The 20,998-nt window shown below is 36.2% G+C and overlaps 1 protein-coding gene across 4 annotated transcripts in view; it reads right to left on the bottom strand.

Annotated features, from left to right (window-relative positions):
* Window positions 1-2,745: 2,745 nt before the first annotated feature.
* sima (HIF-1 transcription factor component sima) overlaps window positions 2,746-20,998 on the bottom strand; it is a 115,747-nt gene continuing 97,494 nt past the window's right edge. For 3 of the 4 annotated variants that reach the window (XM_074094551.1, XM_074094548.1, XM_074094550.1), the window contains exons 8-12: window positions 10,351-10,631; window positions 10,056-10,267; window positions 9,669-9,975; window positions 9,426-9,589; window positions 2,746-5,097 (exon numbers count right to left, since the gene is read on the bottom strand). In XM_074094551.1, coding sequence (XP_073950652.1) covers window positions 4,513-5,097; window positions 9,426-9,589; window positions 9,669-9,975; window positions 10,056-10,267; window positions 10,351-10,631 — 1,549 coding nt within the window. In that variant the 3' untranslated portion in view covers window positions 2,746-4,512. The remainder of the gene's footprint in view (window positions 5,098-9,425; window positions 9,590-9,668; window positions 9,976-10,055; window positions 10,268-10,350; window positions 10,632-20,998) is intronic. The other variant, XM_074094549.1, reaches the window with a different exon arrangement.

Here is a 20,998-nt window from a genome sequence, read left to right as displayed (position 1 = left end):
AGTTAAAGGCCTTTAGTAACAATTGAAACAACAATTAAAGACAGTAAATTTAATATCTAAATACTCAAGTATTTTATAAAATAATTTGATTTTCTTTAAAATTGATTCAATATAAATATAATTCCAAAATGTGACAACTCACTTCCTGCATTTTTAAAAAGAGGGCCGCTTTTACAAGTTAATAACATTAGAGGTCCAGAAAAGCCTATGAGGCCAAATAGGTAGGTATTATTAGTAAATACTTAAGAGTTGTGAATTCTAGCTTCACAGCCCAGAAAAACAATTGACAAAATTTCATTTTTTTAACCCCTGTAAATTACTACAGGAATAAAAAGTTTCCTCCTGAACATGGGAAAATATTTATTATAATTTATTTCTCCATATTTAAAAAATTAAAAAAAAAACATTTTTTCTTTTTGGACTCTAAATTAATAAGCAGATCTAAATTTTAATTTGACAGAGACATAATTTTGAAATCTACGTCAGATTTACGTGATCTTTTTTTTTAAAGACTAGTAAGAAAGGTATCTATTGTGTGGTAGTTTTGGAGTTATGCCTTTTAGAAAGCTTGTATAAATTAATTAATAATCGTAGCGAAATTTTAAAATGTCAGCGCGTCTTTCATAATCATCAGAATCAAATACGTCATTACTCTTAGAAATATGAAATCTTGTCAATTGTTGAAGACACGGTGTATGGTATGGCACAAGTGCTAACAATGATTTGAAAGTTTACAATGAATTTACAATAATATCTATATACATACATGCAACAAATATATCTATCATTCTAACACAATAAAATAAGTCATCCGAATGGAAATTGGCATTTTTTAATCAATTCTCAAAAGTGTCTACAGTACTTCCTTAATTACAATTAGCATTGTCATACGAACTGAAACGGGGTCGAGCGCGTAACCATTTGCTGCAGTTGCTGCTCTAGCACAAAGAACGCTGTCTTTAGTTATCATAGGTACACTATGGCGTTTTTGGCGCTAAAGCAGCGAACTCGCCATGCGCTCGCAGCAGCTACATCGTTGCGCGCTTGCGGCGAAATCGTTACTTATACGCTCGCAGCACCTCGCTTGCCTCGCTTTCAACTCTCCCGCGAATTGCTAGTGTGATAAAGCCCTTATTGACGATTTACGCCAATTTGTCTTTTTTTATTTGACTGGATGGCAAACGAGCAAGTGGGTGACCTGCTGGTAAGAAATTACCACCGCCCTTAGACACCTGCAACACCAGGGGGATTGCAGATGCGTTGCCAACCTAGAGGCCTAAGATGGGATACCTCAAATGCCAGTAATTTCACCGGCTGTCTTACTCTCCACGCCGAAACACAACAATGCAAGCACTGCTATTCACGGCAGGATTAGCGAGCAAGATGGTGGTAGCAATCCGGGCGGACCTTGCACAAGGTCCTACCACCTGCTGGTCTTTAGAGGTTGATTTATAGTAATAATAATAACGATTAATAGTTACAACTACAAATCAAAAGCATTTTTTTAGATCTTATTCTTAACTATGTCACTAAACATTTTACGTCCGACAATAAGGTACCTTTTCAAATACGTTAATCATTTAGTGTGTTGAGACAAAATTATAGGTTTTGGTAAGAGTTTTAATACTACAGTGTTCTTAATTTAAGACTATTAAAATTAGTCGTAAGTTATTAGTCGTTTTCAAATGATATCACTTCATAATCACTAAACATTTTACCACCGACGATAAGGTACCTTTTAGAAAATATATAGTGATTGTACCAACTTTTTACTAAACTTTACCTTGAATTTTGAGACTGAAAAAACTAGTTTTTTAAGATTTGTTGAGTTAATTTGATCTCATTTGGCTATGTTTAGCGTACTAAATATAAAAGTTTGTTGATTTTGACTGTTTAATTACATTTGTAAACAACAAAGTTATTTTTGTTAAAGTATTTTTTTTATATAATAAACAACGTTAATTCAAAACGGAGTAGTTCTTATTTAGTGTCCAATTACGCATAATATTTTTTCCTTCGATAAAATCCAATGGAAATATACTTTCATTTAGATCAGGCTAACTTAAACAACATCAATTTTTTATTTTACTTTATGCACTATGCAAGTTTCTATAGGAAATCACGTTGTCCAATCACAATATTGTCATTGAAACCTGAAACATACAAGTACTGCACGTTAGTTGTTATTTTGTTAAACCTGAAAATTGGCAGTATGTTTTATTAGCTATTATTAGCTCCTCACCACAAATACGCTCATAATGCTTTTGTGGCTTTTGAGCTTACATACATTTTTAAAATTAAAACTTAAAGTATATTTAAATAAGTTCCATAGTATTTTTTTTATAAATTGTATTAAAATTAAACAGATATTTTAGCCTTCTGGCTTGCTTATGCGTTATAATTATTTTGTTATAGTTTTTACTCAATACCAAAAACATGGTAACACTAAATACGGTATATCAACTTTCGTAAATTGTTGTCAATTTATCGGGAAAAAATATATTATGTGTATTTTCATAAAAATAGATACGAAAAGTTGCCCTTTAGCTAATGGCTTGATAATGCTTTGAAAAACTTGAATGAAAAAATAAGAATCTACAAACACGTTCTCACCACAAAAACTTAAAATATCTACGTATTAGTTGGACAAATGATAGATCTCTATTAAACGAGTACGCATAAGCAAATGTTCTAACGATAGCTAAGTTTTTGTGGTAACACGACAAGTGTTTAAATAAAAAAAAACAATGATAAGTAATATAATTTTGGACATTTTTTTCAACAGAATTTGTCAAACTCCCCTAACTACCTCTCAACTGATTTACGTCAACTATAAAATATAAAAAACTAAAACAATCCCACCTTAAAGCCTATATTTATCTTAATTATAATAATCTTAAAAAATAACCAACGAGATTTGATGAAAATGTTACATTGCATTTTGTCGATGTTTCTCAGAATGTACGTAAACGACAGATTGTACTTTATTATTGGGCGCAATCAATACAGGTCTAGAATGGCCCAACATACTTATATGTAATACTATATGGTAGCTTGTGTTAGAAAAAATAAATAAATTCATTATTCGAGCCTACACAGAAGTTTTAGACGATATACTCGCGAGCAAAAATAACGGGTCACTTCGAATGGAGAAATGCTACCTATATTGCTTATCGTTGATAGCAATTGAAAACCGATTATAAAATAAAATCGTGTTGATACCAAGTCATTTAATAGTCCGAGAAAATACAGTTCTTACTTTCTAAGTGAGTATATAATTTTGATCATACAATTTAAGTTTTATCACCTTAAGACGTGATTACTATGCCAAACTTTTTTTTAACTCAATTTGTCAAAATTTTAAAAAGCTCATACATACCTCGTCTTCATTTAAGGATTGTTTTACTCAAAAAGAAAAAAAAACAGATAAGTGTATCCAAGGGGACAATTGCAATCGTAAGGCATAGTAAACATCTTTATTTATTTTATATATTTCCAAATGATATTGTAAAAACAGGAAAATAATAATTTTGAAAAATGAATGAGAATATAATGATTCTAAAACAATACGCCAATTTTCTTCGTGTTAACTAAATATGTATGTTAAATTTGGATGGAGTTCATATCATTCCGAAATTTGAAATTTATTAATCGATCACATTATTTATCATTTACATGATAAAAATCCAAGGTTTCAGCGCAACTTCTACACCACGCGCCTAATAAATCTGCCTAAAAGTTCATTACTTAATACTCAGTTTTGACGTATTTTTGAGATATTTTTTTTATGCAACGTCTTAACGTTACTCCCGGATTGTGTTCGAATAGCTTAACGGTATAGTGCCTATTCAATTATTGGAATTATACCTTTATAGTTTTTGTGGTACTAGTCAGGGCAATAAACTTTTAGGCAAAGTTAGGCGGCGGAAGGTATATTAGATTCGCCATCTGGACTATTATTTGCACAATTTTAAAGTATATCTTGAATTATTATGAAATATAATATATCTTTTTCGGGCACTCGTTATAATTAAACTAAAAACTACTTTTCAACGATGCTACATTATATACGTACGTCTTATTTATTTGTTTAATCCTACAAATCATTATTCCGGTAAGTAAGTCACTTTATTGCGTCGTCGGCCAGGACTCCACTTTTAACCCCCACGAAATTCACATTTCATTTCGACGATATACAAAACAACTGTACTTGTTCTCTTTGTAAAAATATATAATCTGGTTGGTAACACGTTAAAATTACGTGGAATCCTTTTGGCATTTTATTGTTTCTACCCTTTCCGACCCTGCATTTCGCTAGAGTGATTTCTACAAAAATTCGAGGCCTGAAAATTAAATGTCTGACATCTCACATGTCAGGAATGCGCTTGTAAAAATATATTTCGGCCGGCAGTGATCATATTTTTAATATAATAGCGTCATATTTGATATCGAAATCTGTATAAATACATGCCTACAATTTAAGAGAAACCACTTTTGAAAAGCATTGTAGGTTTAGCACAGCTTGACGTCATCGAATGCGGTGAGCAGATCGTTTGAGCCTTGTATCATTTCCGATTCGGGCCAGAAGTCCGTCGAAGTGATTGGCATGCTCGTATCCATCATCGTGTCGGCCTGTTGATGCGGGAAGCTGGGACTTAGGAGTTTGTTGGTCAGATACGGGTCGCTGCCATGTATGACTCCCATAGGGGACAAGAGTCTACTACCAGGGCTATACATCTGTGGGTATCTCCCTACTGGTGACATGGATTGGGGTGTAGAGTACGGGCTGAGAACGCGCTCCCTGTAAGCCGGGCTCATGGCCGGACTGTAACACGTATTGGGACTCGATGGTAAAGAGTACATGGGGCTCCCGACATTTAGACTCAACGGAGACATTGGATTACTGACGCTACTACGTATCGGTATGATATTTCCGCTCGGGATTAGGTTAGAGTTCGGAATCGGTTTGTTTCTCGACTGCATCAGGTTTATTACGGGTACCGGGATAGTTTGAGCATGAGGTAGGTCTTGGTTCCGGAGCATCTTGTACTGGTTGACCATTGGTTTCATCTGCTGCATCGCTGCCTGCTGGAGATCCTGTAATGCATAAGAAGGTAGATTAGCTTTCAAATATTCCAAGTTAGCGCGTAAAAATTACTGGTAAAGTATAAAATTCAAAATAGTTAACCTTCAATACCTAGCCAAATATGTTGTTATTAGAACTACAAGAAGAGTAACAAAGGTGCATGTTATTGATAGACAAAGAAAGAAGGCGGGCAGTATCGGCTTTAACCTTGGTTCTGAAAATATTCACTCACTGTAAGAGTTACTGTTATTAGCATAATTCGACATAACACAACGAGCGCAAGTCACAGTAAGAACAATCGATTGTATCTATCAGCAAGTTAATTATCACAAAGACGTAAGCTATCACAATAGTTGTTTTAACAAAAAGCGTTTTATTAGTGCGTTTTAGTTACCTATATACGATGGTTGCTTGGTATTTAACCATTGACACAGATTCTGATGTCCACATTCGTTACAAATGTGTTTGTTTCTATTAAACTAACTACGCGACCCAATAGAGCATACTTAGAACACGATTGGACGTAGGTAGCTGTCCGCTAAGAACAGTCTAGATTTTATCATTATAATAGTCAGTCAACCTCTTCAATTCTAGGCTTTTTTTATCTTCTAAGCCCCGAGCGGCCAAGCAATCTTAGGCCTGTTATTTAGGAAAATGTAATCCAATTTTATGAAGTTGATGAGAAATACGAGAACAATTCTATTAGGTATAAAGACGCCATTAAAACGGTGCTAATTTATATTTTAAGTCTACAGTCAGTCTATTATAGCTTTGTTTCTGCTGTACATATCCTACATTTTCCAATAAGTCTTGTTATTTCATTCTACATCCTAATATATTTAATGCTTCTTTCTAAAAGCGTAATAAAATTAGCGGTATTCTCTAATCTACATTACGAAATATCAGTATTAGTATTAAATAATCATAATAAATAGATCTATGCCACTAGCAATCAAATTTTATGTTGGCGTACGTTTGAATCTTCAAATAATATAACCATCAGCTTTACGACGCGTTGTGAATTTAAGTCATTTTATAGTATGAGAAGGAAAAAGGATAGACTAATATATAGCTTAATTGCAATCATTTTTATATCTACATTACGGCAAATTATCCATTGAGCCTTCAAGGTTACAGAGGGTAGCAACAAATCCCCATTTAATCAAAGACTAGCAAACAGTAGGTACCTACCATACAAGCCCAATAAACTGATTTAGCAGCATATAGCATACTATGTAGGTAAGGCAGTAATGGCTTTAAGCACCCGCAGCGTAGTAACTGCCGCTTTCTGCTGGGCTTATTTCTATCACTCCCTTGGGATTCGACTGCGTACTACGGATTGCGGAATCCCTTATCGGCTGGTCGAGCCATTCTCTTAATTTAAAAGATTCCGATGAAAGAGATACGCAAGCCTATAGTTAATCAGTTTAATTACTTCACAACTTTCGTCATCGCAATGGCGTAACTTTTCTCATAGTGCGAAGTACTGTATCACTAAGGGGGCTCATTTGAACATCTACATCGTAATAATAGATAACTATTAAGTTATCAACCAATAACTTTCGAGTTAGCTATATTAAGTAGGTACGTATATGCTATCTCGGCTCTCGGCAAAACAAACTGAAACGATGTTAAGTGTTGCGTAGTAAATATGTGGTTGTAAAAGAGCACTGTCGGCATAAAAAAGGGCCGAAAGCCAGCCAGAATTTCAGGCGTCAATGCCCTTTTTACTACAATGCTATCTGCAGGGCCCACAACGCTCCCCGGGGCAGCTGAAAGGATTGTTTCTTTTAACAACTACCCTCAAAATTACAAACCAACAAATCAAAAAAGTTTATTGGGCCGTAAATAAACCTGGCGAGTCTGGGGAACGTGAACATTTTAATTTGATGTTGTCAGAAATTTTATATTGCTTATTAAGTGACTTCGTAGATAATATTAAAAATATTAACGGAAGATTCCAGATAACTTAGTATGACTTTACTAGCAGCTGGTGTCCGACTGATGAAAAAACTTTTCGATCCGATTACTCTGGGAATGGACGTAGGGCAAGCAAGCCTAACTGACTGGGTAAAAAACAATTTTCATTTGTTCTGTAGCCTTTATTATCACATGTTACGTTGGTATGAGAAGGCTCCCTCAGAGCCGTAATAGTGTCTTGCATTTGATATAAATTTATGAATTCACCCCTTTAGCAAAAACATAATTGCTAGGCAGTATTTTGTACCCTTACCGTAAAATGTAATGTTCCAGTCGTATAAAGTTCATATATGTGAGGGAGATTTCTGCTTTACATTATGTCGGTACCTGTGAACTTCAAGCTAAACTACCTAGCCATATCTGGATTATTTTATATTGATTCAATGACCGTGTGTCAGACATAATGCATTTTTACCCCGTTTATTTCATAAAAGCTTGTTAAGATTTTAACATTTAACGTACTTTATCATTTTTTGTCTTTTTCTGTCCGATTAACGTCTGCTTTTAGCAGAGAAAGAGTAAATTAATTTTAGTTACAGCTGATTTGTTACTTTTTATGAATAAAGAGAATTAATAAATTGTAGTTACCTAGTACCTAATAGGTCAAGAATTTCAAATTATACCACAGTCTCCGACGTTTTTTTTGTTTGCGATAAAAACGAGATTTATATTTAAAATTGTTAAGAAAGAAATGTGGGAAAGCTTTTTAATATTGTACTTGGGTACCTAATGTCTTAGCCATCCATGGGGTGGATAAACTTTTAAATCAGGAAATTATATCAGTTCAACTTGATTAAAAAAAGCTGTTAGGTATTATATATTATTCGTTTTCCTTTGTACCTACCTAGTTCATTTTTTTAACTGGTAGTGAATATTTCAGAACATTTAGTTAAAGCCGATGCTGAATGAAGGATTGAAGGATGGGGAGGGTAATAAAATCAACTTGCACCTTTTTAAGTATTACTCTTCATTTATTTTTCATTATATATGGCATTTCTGTCAATTACTCTGGGCATATATTTTATTTATTAAATCGAGAAAAATATAATATTCCTCTAACACATCGTCCAGTTTGACCATAGAGTTATTTTATAACAACGATGATAGATTTGTTCAAAATGTCTACACATATATGTTTTCTTAAAATTTGTTAAGTCGATGAAAATGCCAAGCGCTACATTTCGAGTATTCTCTATCTCCTAGGCTGGTGCTGACTGTCATACAATCATCTCAAATTAATTGAAACTTGTATGACATTCAACAGTGGTAAAACAATATCTAAAGATGCCAAAGATTCATGAAACCAAAATACACATTATTCGCAAAAATACTATGTATATACCCAAAAAATTACACTAATGTTTGTACATTATATCCTTAACCCAAAATGACATAGATATCCAAACAAGTATGTGTAATGTGTCCTAAATTGTACTTTGTATCATTTGGCAGTGGGAACAGTAATCATCATACAATCGGCTAAATGTTCGAAAACTGCCTAAAACTACTAGAGCTATTATAGACATTGAAAATAAAAAAAAACGCTAAACGAAACAACCATATCGCTAAAAAAGACGATCGATTCGATTGAATTCAAACGATTCGGTCGAAATACCTCGTTGTAAAAAAACATTATCTATAATTAGATAACGATAACTTATTTAACTAACAGTAATAAATAAATAGCTTAACTTGCGAAAGTTATAAATCTACAATTAGTATTGACTCGGTTCGTAATACGAACATAAGACTGTGCGGCAGACAGCGCCCAACCACGGTAACTAAACTAGGAACTAGGAACGAATCAACACTTCATCACGTAACCACCAAGATATGCGCACGTTAACTTAACCACTAAGACTAAAACGAACCATTGCTTTAAAACTTACACCATTATATACATATCAACTAAAACTGAGTCTCTTTAACGCCCTCGGGCCAAAGCACAATATTGCAAGTCTGTGGAAGATTACTAGACTAACCCGCCGAATGCTTACGACACTGTTCGCCCGGCGCTTGGGACGTCTAACGTGCCATCGCAAACTTTAATCTGACCGGAGGTGCACTTTGTGCCACAATTCAATGCCCAGTTAGGCTTATAAGATTGGATATTGTACCGTGATTGATTAAGATTTCTATCAAATTTTAAAGTGGTAAATGAAATATAAAAATTTCGTATTTGACCAGAGCCTCATGGCGTGGCAAAAGACCAGGGCATCTCGCAACTATCGACTGAACACTGGACGAGCTTTATCACAGTTCATTGTTTGTCGTGGAACAAGGCTCAGGCCTTGATTTTTGGTCGGGGCCGGCACTGCACCATGCAGATGTAGCCTGCGTCGACGTCGCAGCCGCTCACCAGGAGGTTCATGAGGACACTGGACGACGGCGCCGTGCCTGCCGGCCGCGCGGCTACTGGCGATGGACTACGCTTCACGCGCTTCGCCTTCGGTTCCTCCTCTTGCTTCATCACTCTCTTCACTCCCGTTTCCCATGATGGAACGCTTCTGCTTGGTATAAGACCTAAAACAATAGTTATAGTCAAAACACATAGGAGCATAGCTATCTTCGCAATAAAAAATATTCGATGTATTTCAGCTACCTTGATCCGAGTATATGCTTGTAATGAGATCTTGTGGCGGCGGACCAGTGGGGGGCGCCGCTAGTAAACGCTGGAGCGCCGGTGCCGGTGAAGCATTCTGTGCTTCCGATGGCTGCGGTCTGGCCATGCTAACATTGTCGGGCAATGCTCCCCACATAACCGCCGGTTCAAGTACTGGCAACTCGTCAGCGATCGGGATAAAAGGTGAGTGGCCATCGTCGATACTGTTATCTGACCTTCCACTGTCTAAAGGATCCAATGATAACTCTGTCAACAATGATGATTGTTCGCAAGATGAATCACTTTCCTGAAACAAATAGCGCATTAGTAAACTTTCTACAAGAATGTCGTAATTAATTGAGAAGTAAATAAGTATTGAGAACTTACGTGTGGTTCAGGCGAAGACAGTAAAAGGGAATCGGCTGTCAATGAGTCGACGGGAGAATTTGCCAGGTCGTCGCCTAATAGACTGCAGTAGTTGTCGCTCAATATGAAATCATCGAACATGTCGAATGGACTGTTCTCAAGTGGGATACATGTGTCACCGGCCGTGGGTGCCAGATGAGTGAGATCCTCTTCGTTGGGCTCGTCTTTAAGCACTGAAAACACATTCAGATGTTATAAGGAACCATAAGTATGTAAGTACCACAAAAAGGACATCACAAAAGCTTACAACGTCTACCTAAGCTGTGGAAGTTCCAACGCCACTCACTTGTTAGTCCCTCGTCGTCTTGGGAGAACATGAGATAGCCTTTGTTCATGTCTTTCTTTCTCGGTGCAAATATTTGGTTTGTAGAAGGTACTACAGAGACTATAGCGCCGTTGGCTGCTGCTTCGAATGGAGCAGTGATCGGCACGGGCACGGGCACTGGCACGGACACAGGCGCAGGTGTCACCTTGGGTTTCAGGTCCGCATGCTGCAGCTGGTGTGTGGAGAACACCTCATCTTTGAACTCGATACCGCTGTCAACAAAACAAAACAATGCAAAATAACTGCCCTGAGGGCAGACATTGTCTATCTAGAACATACGTGGATGTGTGGGAGTTATACGAGAGCAATACCAACGATAATACACGTTACACGGCTATTAGACAACGTAAACCCAAACATTTCAATGTTAATTGTTTTTGCATATGTGGAGAAGTTGCTAGGAAGTGTGAAGAGGATGCGTATATGTACCTATAAAAATAGTACTTATAGTCAAATGGTGCAGCGATATAGAGATGCGCCATTATGGCAAATCATTTAACAATGCTCAAGGTTGAAGTACGGACGAGTTCTATGCGAAGTGTATAAATAAACGATGCAAATGGTGACTATTAAACTTCAAATGCTTCTTCTAAACCTTAAAAGAAATTAAAACAATTTAGTAATTTGTAGAAATGAATAAAGTTTCTAATTAGAAATACTATACTTAAAGTCAGTAAAGTCTTCAGTCAACTCCACAAGATGATACCACTACGCATGTTCATTATTTAAGTTTACCTAAATGAGTGCATGAAATTAGTCAATATCGTAAAGTTAAACAAAGTATTATTAGATGAATTACAACTGTTATCTCTTTTTCCACTCAGGACAGCTGATAATAAAGTACACATCTATATTATACTTACAATATAATCTTCGATTATTATATTTCAGTTTAACGGTAGAAGCCTTAAATGGAATGTAAGACTTGATTAATTTCAAAGTCAAAGGCTTAAAGTTATTAAGAGTTTAATTTGCTTAAAGAGTATTAAAGGCAATTTAACTTTTTGAATAACTCAAGACAGGAAGCGAGACGCGTGCGCACTGCACGAGATCCGGCGCTTGTATGAATGTAGTAAATCATTACTGTACCTGATAAAACATGATAATGACTGATAATATTGCAAAGCATTAATTAATAAATGGCAGATCAGCAGCGCAGATGACCCGCGGATGGTCCATAAACGTTTGCGTCAATAAGCACAACTAGAACTGATAGCCGATATAAATACGCTAATGTCGTAACTATAAATAAGATAAAATGTTGTTGACAAGCATCTAAGGTTTAGTTTTGACCTGAGTGATATCCTCTGCAATATGGAAAACTACTTTGAACTATCGACGGGCAATATAATGTTCACAACTTCAATTGATATACAAAAAAGCCGCCGCAATCCGCAGGTTAACTAACAAAACGTCTGAATCAAAAAATCTTGGTGATTTTCAAATTATAAGTCTCTCACGTAATAAAGCGCCCACGATTCATCTATAATGTTTATTTACACTGGTTTAAATTTCTGTTACAACCAACTTAATTAGTCCTAACGTAACATTATAACAATTCCCAAAATCGTTGATTCATCGCAGGCTAGACGGCAGGCCGTAAAAGGGAGTGTTTTATTTATTTTGGTCACTGCATTTACGTGCTACTTTCGAACGTGATTTGTTTGAGCAAGACGGCTTGATTGGTGAAAAATCGGGGAGAGTGAGATAAGGGTACGGTAGTAAGTTCGGCCTTGGAAACGACCTTGCAGCAGCCACCCTCGGCGCGAGGCTCCCTCGCTCTCCACGAGCGGCCATTCACCAAGAGTGTAGTGAAAGTGTATGCGCGCGCAGCACCAACACGCGTGGGCCTCGTATCGATTGCCAGTTTAAGAAATTCCAATCCAACGTTCCATCTCGACTGGCCTACCCCAAATGCTACTGCATAATAAAAATAGACCGAAGAATGTAATTTGGCAATGATGCGGCGTTAAACAAAAGTAAAGACGGAGTAAAATTTAAGAATGTTTGGCTTTCGCGATGATTGCGAATATAGAAAAGATTCGGATGTGAAAGCACTAGGGCAGCTGTTTGGCGTTGACCTTGGCCGTGATCCGGTTGTAATGTTCAATTCAGGGGGCAACGTAATTCAAAAGTTACATCTGCCAAATCGAGGACGTGACATCAGCCGTCTCGAGTCTAACTAAATCAGCGTTACTGTAAAACCAAATTAGTTCAATTGGAGACGTTAACTAGCGACCGCTTAATCATTTTGCAGAGCTACGGTTAGATATACCTATGTTTGGAAATGTTGTAAAACTATTTGTAGTTACTGGCTCTCTGAAAACATACAACAATGTTTCATTTAGGTGTAATTAAATCAGTCAGTATGCAATGGAAAATTATAGCAATATTAAGATTTAGTTACGATAGCGTGTGATAAAAGATATTTAACGATGATATAAACAGAATCACCCGCAGCCAGACAGTATGCCATGACTGATAACCGCACGCAACGATTTAGGAAAGTATTTGAAGGTCGATGCTGATAAGATTAGTTTCTTATTGATAACTTTACACTACATGCTTAATAGCACGAGAAGCAAAATTGCTAAAAATTACGAGACAAAAACAAAAAACGACACCAAGATCTGTATTTCTAGTTACAATTGAAATTATTTTGCTTGTTCAGAAATTTAAATATAGGCACTAAGTATTTACTATAAATCGCGTTTTTGGAGACATTTGTGGAAATGTAGATGTTTTTTTTTTTCAAGCAGCTTATATTTTCATGCAATAAACCCCCGATAAAAGCAAGATGATTTGATAAGATTAAGTATAAAGGATTTCTCAAAAAATTCCATCTTTCCGGTCGCTAACTCAGTAACTCAACTTTGTGTAAAAAAGCGAGAACTAGGGACCATAGTGAGATCAATGATAGGTTAATTTATGGATTAGTCAACAATCATCGATTGATCGCGATTTATTATTCGAAGCAAACGCATCTGTCTGCCACTGGCGTGGCTCGACAAGTTGCGCGGGAGTCAAGGCCACAGCGCGGTTATGTAACGCAGCGGGGCCTGCGGGGCGGGGGTCGCTAATTTTAGCGGCTTCTCGCAAACAACACACATCATTCGAGGCGCAAACGCAAACGCAGCGATGCTCTTTAAATGCATCAATGTAACGCGACTAAACAATGTTGCAGAACTGTTACAGTTACAGACTAAATAAACACTGCAAACATTTTAAAAGCAGAAAAAAAACTAGTGAATTGAACTTACTCTGAAGCAAAAGTTACGCTTGGCATGCGGCTAATCGTCGCGAAAAACAGTTTAAATATATTATGTTTCAGTTTAGGTATTGGCAACAGAATACTGACAAGTTATATATATATATATATATATTATATAACTTGTCAGTGTGAAAAGTAATTTTCGCCCAAAAGTGGACTTAGCAGGTTAACGAATTAGGCCGACGATAAGCTATGTTTTCAATGAGCAACCGATCTATTATTCTTATCTGTCAGTGTTTGTTATGTTAGCAACTAACTGATTTAACTTTTATCACGTTTACTGTAAACGATTACTTGAAACGCACGATAGCCAATGCATATTAGCACTCGCAGAACTCCACGCAACATCCACTTTGTTCACTGTTTCACTGTCACTGTCTTACCATGTTGGCTGAAGATGTTGCAGACGTGTTGTTAAACAATATTATCAGTGTTGGTTTTCACCGGTGAGCACGCGTGGTGCTAGGTTACTATCGGAACAGCTGATCGTATCCGCGGATGTCGGAGTGTAACGGAACGGGCGGGCGTGCGGTTGTTGTTCCGGCGGAGTCCGTGGCGCGAATGGCTCTCAGCAAACCGGCGGCGGCGCACTCGACGCGCTCCTGCTTGCTATTCGTTATCCATTGACACGGTGCGCCGTCTTATAACCGATGATATAAGGCTGATAATCTATTGTTTGCGGTGCCATATTGAAGTGGATGGTGTAACCGCACAGCACAGCCGCACCGTGTGATCCTACTATCATTACGTCGCGATTACTAACCTGACGATAAATTTTGAGGACCGCCCGTTCATTCGACGGCCACGCGACGCGATAACCGGTCCGCGCACCGTGGTGGTGTGATCATGGCCGGATTGACGCGGTATCACTTGCGATCGAGTGATACTCACGGCAGGGGTTTACTGCTATCTTAAATTTACATTTATTTTATTACCTAGTTATGGTTGCTAACCTATTGGCAACTTGCAAAACGCCGCTAGTTACTTCTTGGTTTTCTCAGTGCGAGAAGACTTTCACGTTCGATCTTATATTGTAACTAAACTCATGCTTATGGCTTGTAAATGTTCAACGATATACGATACTACCTTCATAAAATTATTTCTATTAATGCAAGCAGGAAGAGAGTTGTTATTCTTAGTCAGCTTGTCCAACCATCATAATATTCTAAATTGTTTCAGCTGTCACATAGGATACTGTAAATACCTAAATTTAAACCAGGATCGCGTCGAAAGGAGTTATTTTAGTGACAGAATCTCCTCGAGGTGTCGTTGAACCCAGCTCAGAAATGGAGCAAACAAGCAGCTCAGTGTAACCTAAATGTAGATGTTTTTTTTTTCAAGCAGCTTATATTTTCATGCAATAAACCCCCGATAAAAGCAAGATGATTTGATAAGATTAAGTATAAAGGATTTCTCAAAAAATTCCATCTTTCCGGTCGCTAACTCAGTAACTCAACTTTGAGTAAAAAAGCGAGAACTAGGGACCATAGTGAGATCAATGATAGGTTAATTTATGGATTAGTCAACAATCATCGATTGATCGCGATTTATTATTCGAAGCAAACGCATCTGCCTATCGTGATGTTATAATCTAATGCTCATATCTATGATTCTTTGAGTAAACATATTGATGTAAACAAACACATGAAATTAAGCATACCTACGAAGTATGGTTATTATTGAAATAGATAAAGTGGTCACGATCATATTAACGAGTAACTTCATTACATGGTTTTAAAATACCTAAATAAAGATTTTACTTCATACACACATTGAATTGAATTACGTAGGAAATCCAAATTGTCAGAAATATTGAAACTTCTATTTTGCTACAAGATTCCAAAACTAACAGTTCTTAACAAACTTTAAACGTACAGAGTAAACGGCTAAACACCCTTTAAACAATTTCAAGAATAAGAAAAAAAACAAGAAAATATAACAATGATTTGGAATTCCTACAGACTCAATAAATTGTATATGTATAAACATTCTGAAAATATTTTTTATTCGGCGGATTATCTATGTGTTTTCGTACCTTTTCAGTTTATTGTGTGTGACTGAGAGAAATCGCCTGTCCATTGGGCAAGGGCCAAAGATTTCCGGAAAAATAAAACATTGAATAAAAAATAGAAGCTGTTAAGAAATGTCTGCAAAATAAAAAGGGAACCATGATCAAAATATTTTCGAGCGACCGCGAAAACAACAAAGTGTAGGTTTATTAGCTAATAAAATAAAGACAGTTGTTCCCATTCACGATGGAAAAAATCGAGACGCCGATCATTAGGTGCGCTGCTCAAATTATTAATAAGAACACCATGACGGCTAACAATTCCGTGCCTAAAATACCGAATCAATATCCTTCATGAGTTCCTTCATGGCCTTGTTTACCTTCATTTTTTAATATTAATAGGATCGGAAGCATACCAACTGTTAACGCATTCACAATTCGACTAACTTTCATATTTATTATATTGAACGTAATTGTAGTGTCGAAGATTAAGAGTAAATAAACATCCGTTAATTACTGTCTTATGTTACAATCAATTATCTACCGTAAAGAGATTAACTCGTGTTCAACTAATAATTACCAAGTACATAGTTACATCTTTCTACGAGTATATTTAACAAACGAATAGGCCTAATAGCACATTACTAGGCACCTAGGAAGTTACATAGAATAAGCATCATTTTATACAAATTTTATGTTGGTTTCAATCGGGAAATGTACATAATAAGGAACTACATACTACACCACTATTTTCATTGCATTGCTGTTATTCAAAGATAAAACCACTATCTGTAGCATCAACTTTCTTTATTTAATTAAATGATTATTGTCTTTTCTTCTTACAACTTTATCTATAAACTCCTTGACAGCTGCATCTGATTGTGAAGTCAGATTTACCTAAAACAGACTATGTATTGGCAACTCTATAACAACACTGCGATTTACCAATCCATCAAGCCGTCACGAAACGCCGACACCTGATACGCACGACGAGAAGCCGCGCTGTTCCACAATTCAGCCGCGTAACTAAAAACCGAGCTCTAATGGACTACCGCTAGACAATCTAAAGTTGACGTGACTGGATTTTTAGCTTTGGGCTTACAACTACTAAATTTTATTTTACCTCTTTATCAATATTCCCAGACCTCAAAACACCTAAATAACTAAATTGCAGAATGCCTATTTTTTTTTCTTAAAACACCGGAACCTTAACATGGCCGAATTTAAAAATACCTTTAGTCTCATAATGCCTAAACTTCAAAACACTTTTATGGCAAAACAACATATGCTTAAAACAACCATATGTCAAAATACCTAAATTTGATTACACTGAGATTGTCAATTTTTACATAAGATGAATCTTCGTTTTACTGGCGCGACGGTTATTTTTGGACACAAAAAAAATTAGGCATTTTGCCATTTAGGTGTTTTCGGTTTGAGTTTGAGTTATTTTGTCATTTCAGTCATTTGGTATTTGAAGGAATTGCGCATTTCAATCTTTAGGTATTTAGAGAATATGACGTTTTAGGTCAAAGTCATAATGAATTTCTTTAATTTTAAGAATGAGACACTATGACATTTAGGTACTATGATGAGCCCATGGTAATTTGACAATTTGGTATTAAGCCCAAAGCGATTTTTAAACGGCTATGCGATCGATAGCAGAAATAAGCACTTAAATTGCAATAAACACGGCAAATCGAAGCTACACTGCGATTATCGCGTAAGGTATAAAGTAACTAGCTTTTTCCCGCGACTTCGTCCGCGTGGAAAAGTAACTTTGGAAAGTATTTAATTTATTTAGGATACCTATTCTGCCAATAATAGTACATAGAAACTTCTACGGTTTACCGAAAACAACCTATTTTAATACATTGCTATAAATATAAACTACTTTTTTTGTTTTTCTTCCATCCATCAATTCATCTGATGTTCTTTGGTAAAACATAAATATTTTGCGGGTAGCCACAATTTAGCAATACGACATGTATTCTACCCTGCCAACTCAAAAGGACTAATTCTTCATAGTGAACTCTTAACACCTTACGTCATTTATTGTAAGTTAGGAGAGTAGGATTATAATTAAGACGGCATTTTTACTAAGCATAGCTACACATATTTCCGATAGATATAGTAAATTGGTTTGGAATTCCTTAAGAACTTTCATCCCCATATTTTCAACAAATGTTTTTTAGGGTTCCGTACCTCGAAAGAAAAAATATGGAACCCTTATAGGATTACTTTGCTGTCCGTCCGTCCGTCTGTCTGTCTGTCTGTCTCTCTTTATCTCGTAAACGCGCGGACTATAGGTTTCGAGTTGAAATTAAAACCCTATACTCAGGTCAATAGTCCCGAAAGCTGTGGAAAAAGCAATTCTAATTCCATACAAATCGCCTTAACAGAAAAAGCTATAGGGTATACCTACTTCCGGCTGTCCTAGAAACTTGGAATTTTGCATAAAGGTTTTGCTCTTATAGCACAATAAATCAGAAAAATCTGAAAAATCATAATTTTTCATGTCTAACTGTCTATCTAAAATGACCTCACATGCGTACATTTTGCTTATGAACTTAGAAGGCTCTGCTAACACTGAATCATCCCCTCTGCTAACATCGCAGGGAAAATTTTCAGAAACGCTTGAACAAATATCTATTCATTTCTTATACGTACCCAAATGCCAAGTTTTATAAAGAACCATCGATTTATCTTCGACAATGACGATCTTCCATATAAATTGTCATCCCCTATTTCACCACCTCACAGGAAGAATTAAAAAAAAAAACGTGCGAACAAATATCTATTTATCTCTTTTCACGTGCCGAAATGGCAAGTTTAATAAAGATTCATCGATTTATCTTCGATAATGACGACCTTCCATATAAACTTTCATCCCTTCAAAGGTCGAATTTTCAAAAAAGCTCAAACAATTGTCGACTTATTACTTATTAAGTGCTTAAATGTCAAGTTTCATGGTTTTATCTTCGACAGCGACGAACTTCCACCATATAAACTTTCATCCCCTATTTTAACCACTTAAAGCCTCTTTTTCGCGATAAAAGGTAGCCTATGTTCTTTCCCAAAGTCTATTCTATCCTTGTACCAAATTTCATCAAAATCGGTTCGGCGGTTTAGGCTTGAAAGCGTAACAGACAGACAGACAGACAGAGTTACTCTCGCATTTATAATATTGTATAGTAATATATATTATATAGTAATATAGTATGAAAGTATGGATAATGGTGTAATATTTTGAATAAACTTGAACAAATTTGATAAATAACTCAGTTCTTGATAAAAATTGCACTTTATGTAATAATTGATAAACTAACTACGATGATTCAACTTCTACAGATAAAACTAATGTAAAAAAGTACCTGGAGATAGTCAGATCCACACAAGATTCCTTGGAGTCTTCAATTCTATGTAGCGGAGCTGACTGATTCTTAGTTACTGGCGTCGGGCACAGGAGGCATGCGCGAGTTATTGCACAACTTTGAAATGATTTGGCATATTCCGTAATGATGAAATTGTAGATGACTAAAAAATAATTACACTATATCCTATAGTGTACGGACACCGAAATAATCGAGAAGGTGCCAATCAGTAGTTATCCATTTAGCGTAAATGTGTGCTAGTTGTGATTTTTTTAAGCAGATACGAGTAATAAAGTAAAACCGGATTTTAACAAAACAATAAAAAAACATTGCAAATATACGACTAAATTTCGATGACGATAATAACTTGAAATTGATATCCAACTCAAACCTTACTAATATAATATTATAAACAAGCTTTTGCCCGCGGCTTCGCTCACGCAGAATTGGTATGTAGCTTAAACCTTTTTTGATCCGACTGGAACCATAAATTATTTCGGGATAAAAAGTAGCCTATATATTAATCCAGGGTATATATTACCTGTACGCCAAATTTCATCCAAATCCGTTAAGTAGTTTTTGCGTGAAAGAGTAACAAACATCAAAAAATCCATCCCGAATTCCATACAAAATTTCGCGTTTATAATATTTGTAAGAAAGATGTGAAAATGACTTGCTTATCTCCCTCCACCTCTTTACGTCATACTAAACTACTAAACCAATGAATATGTTTAGATGGATTTGGTATGCATAACTCAAGACGCTGGGAAGGATATAGGACAGTTATTATCTCGAAATATTTAAAAGATTAAGTGATAGCGTAAACAAATTCTTCGCAGACCAAATTGCGGGCACAGGTAGTATGAAATAAAAATCAATTGGTATGATATAAATTATCATTAAAAGAATTCCGACCTAAGCGATAGATAAGTTTATAGAGCAGATGGATAAATAAACAAACGAAGGAAACTGCATACAAGCAGATCACGATGTTAATTTTAATGTTACCATCAAATTAACTATTGCCTAATATAATCCCGTCTTACATGGAGCAGTGCTGATTCACGAACACGTAAAGAGGGTCTACGTGAGTCTATGAGTGTAGTCGGAAGTTCGATGCTTGCAAGTTTGGGCATACGTGACACGAGCAATGTCGCACTTAGTTGCTCTATACTCTATATTGATTTAGACCTTAACTAATACTGTTATGTTATGATGCTGTGCTGACTTTTGGGGTGTCTCAGAAATCACATTAGAATAGCAATTTCTAATCCCCCTCCAGTCCTGGTAACTTTCACCGTAATCAACTCTTTTCCTTAACTGATTATTAACACTTTGGAATATTCTAGAGCAACCATTCGATGAAATTTTCCAAAGCGGGATAGGCGATAAGTTTAGTGTCAAGTGTTCTAATTGGCCAGTTCACTCGCTGGCCAATCGTAACGCCGTGCAAGATGCAGCTCGCGAGTTGCAAATCGTTGTGCTATTGTGGCCGGATGCAGACGTTCTGCGTCCGTTGACCCTTTTGCCCCACCCCCAATTTCGAGTTGCGCTGTGACTACGTGACTCTGCTGTCGATTTACAGTTGTAACCATTACAGGTTTTCGTAACTACAGAAATTACGTACATCAGCGAAGGCATGCGGTCTTACAATGTTAAGGTAATTTTTATGATGTCATAGTTCCTCGACACTATTAATTAACACCAGACTCAAAGCCATCATGAGGAAGTGAATATCAAATAAAAACGTTTAAAACAACAAAGTACAGTGTGAGTAAGAAAAAGTTCGTCACCTTGAAGTCGACATTTTGCTTGCACCGAGCCAATTATATTGATTGCCTGCCAAAGTAAAATTTCAAACGAAACAGAAATATCACATTGGCATTTGCAATAACAGGTTAATCGGACTGTTTGTGACAGGTCAAC

The sequence above is a fragment of the Choristoneura fumiferana genome, chromosome 11 (assembly GCF_025370935.1).
Source record: "Choristoneura fumiferana chromosome 11, NRCan_CFum_1, whole genome shotgun sequence".
In the NCBI taxonomy this organism is placed as follows: Eukaryota; Metazoa; Arthropoda; class Insecta; order Lepidoptera; family Tortricidae; genus Choristoneura; species Choristoneura fumiferana.
Note: the sequence above shows the minus strand (reverse complement) of the source record. Positions and strands in the feature narration are given on the sequence as shown.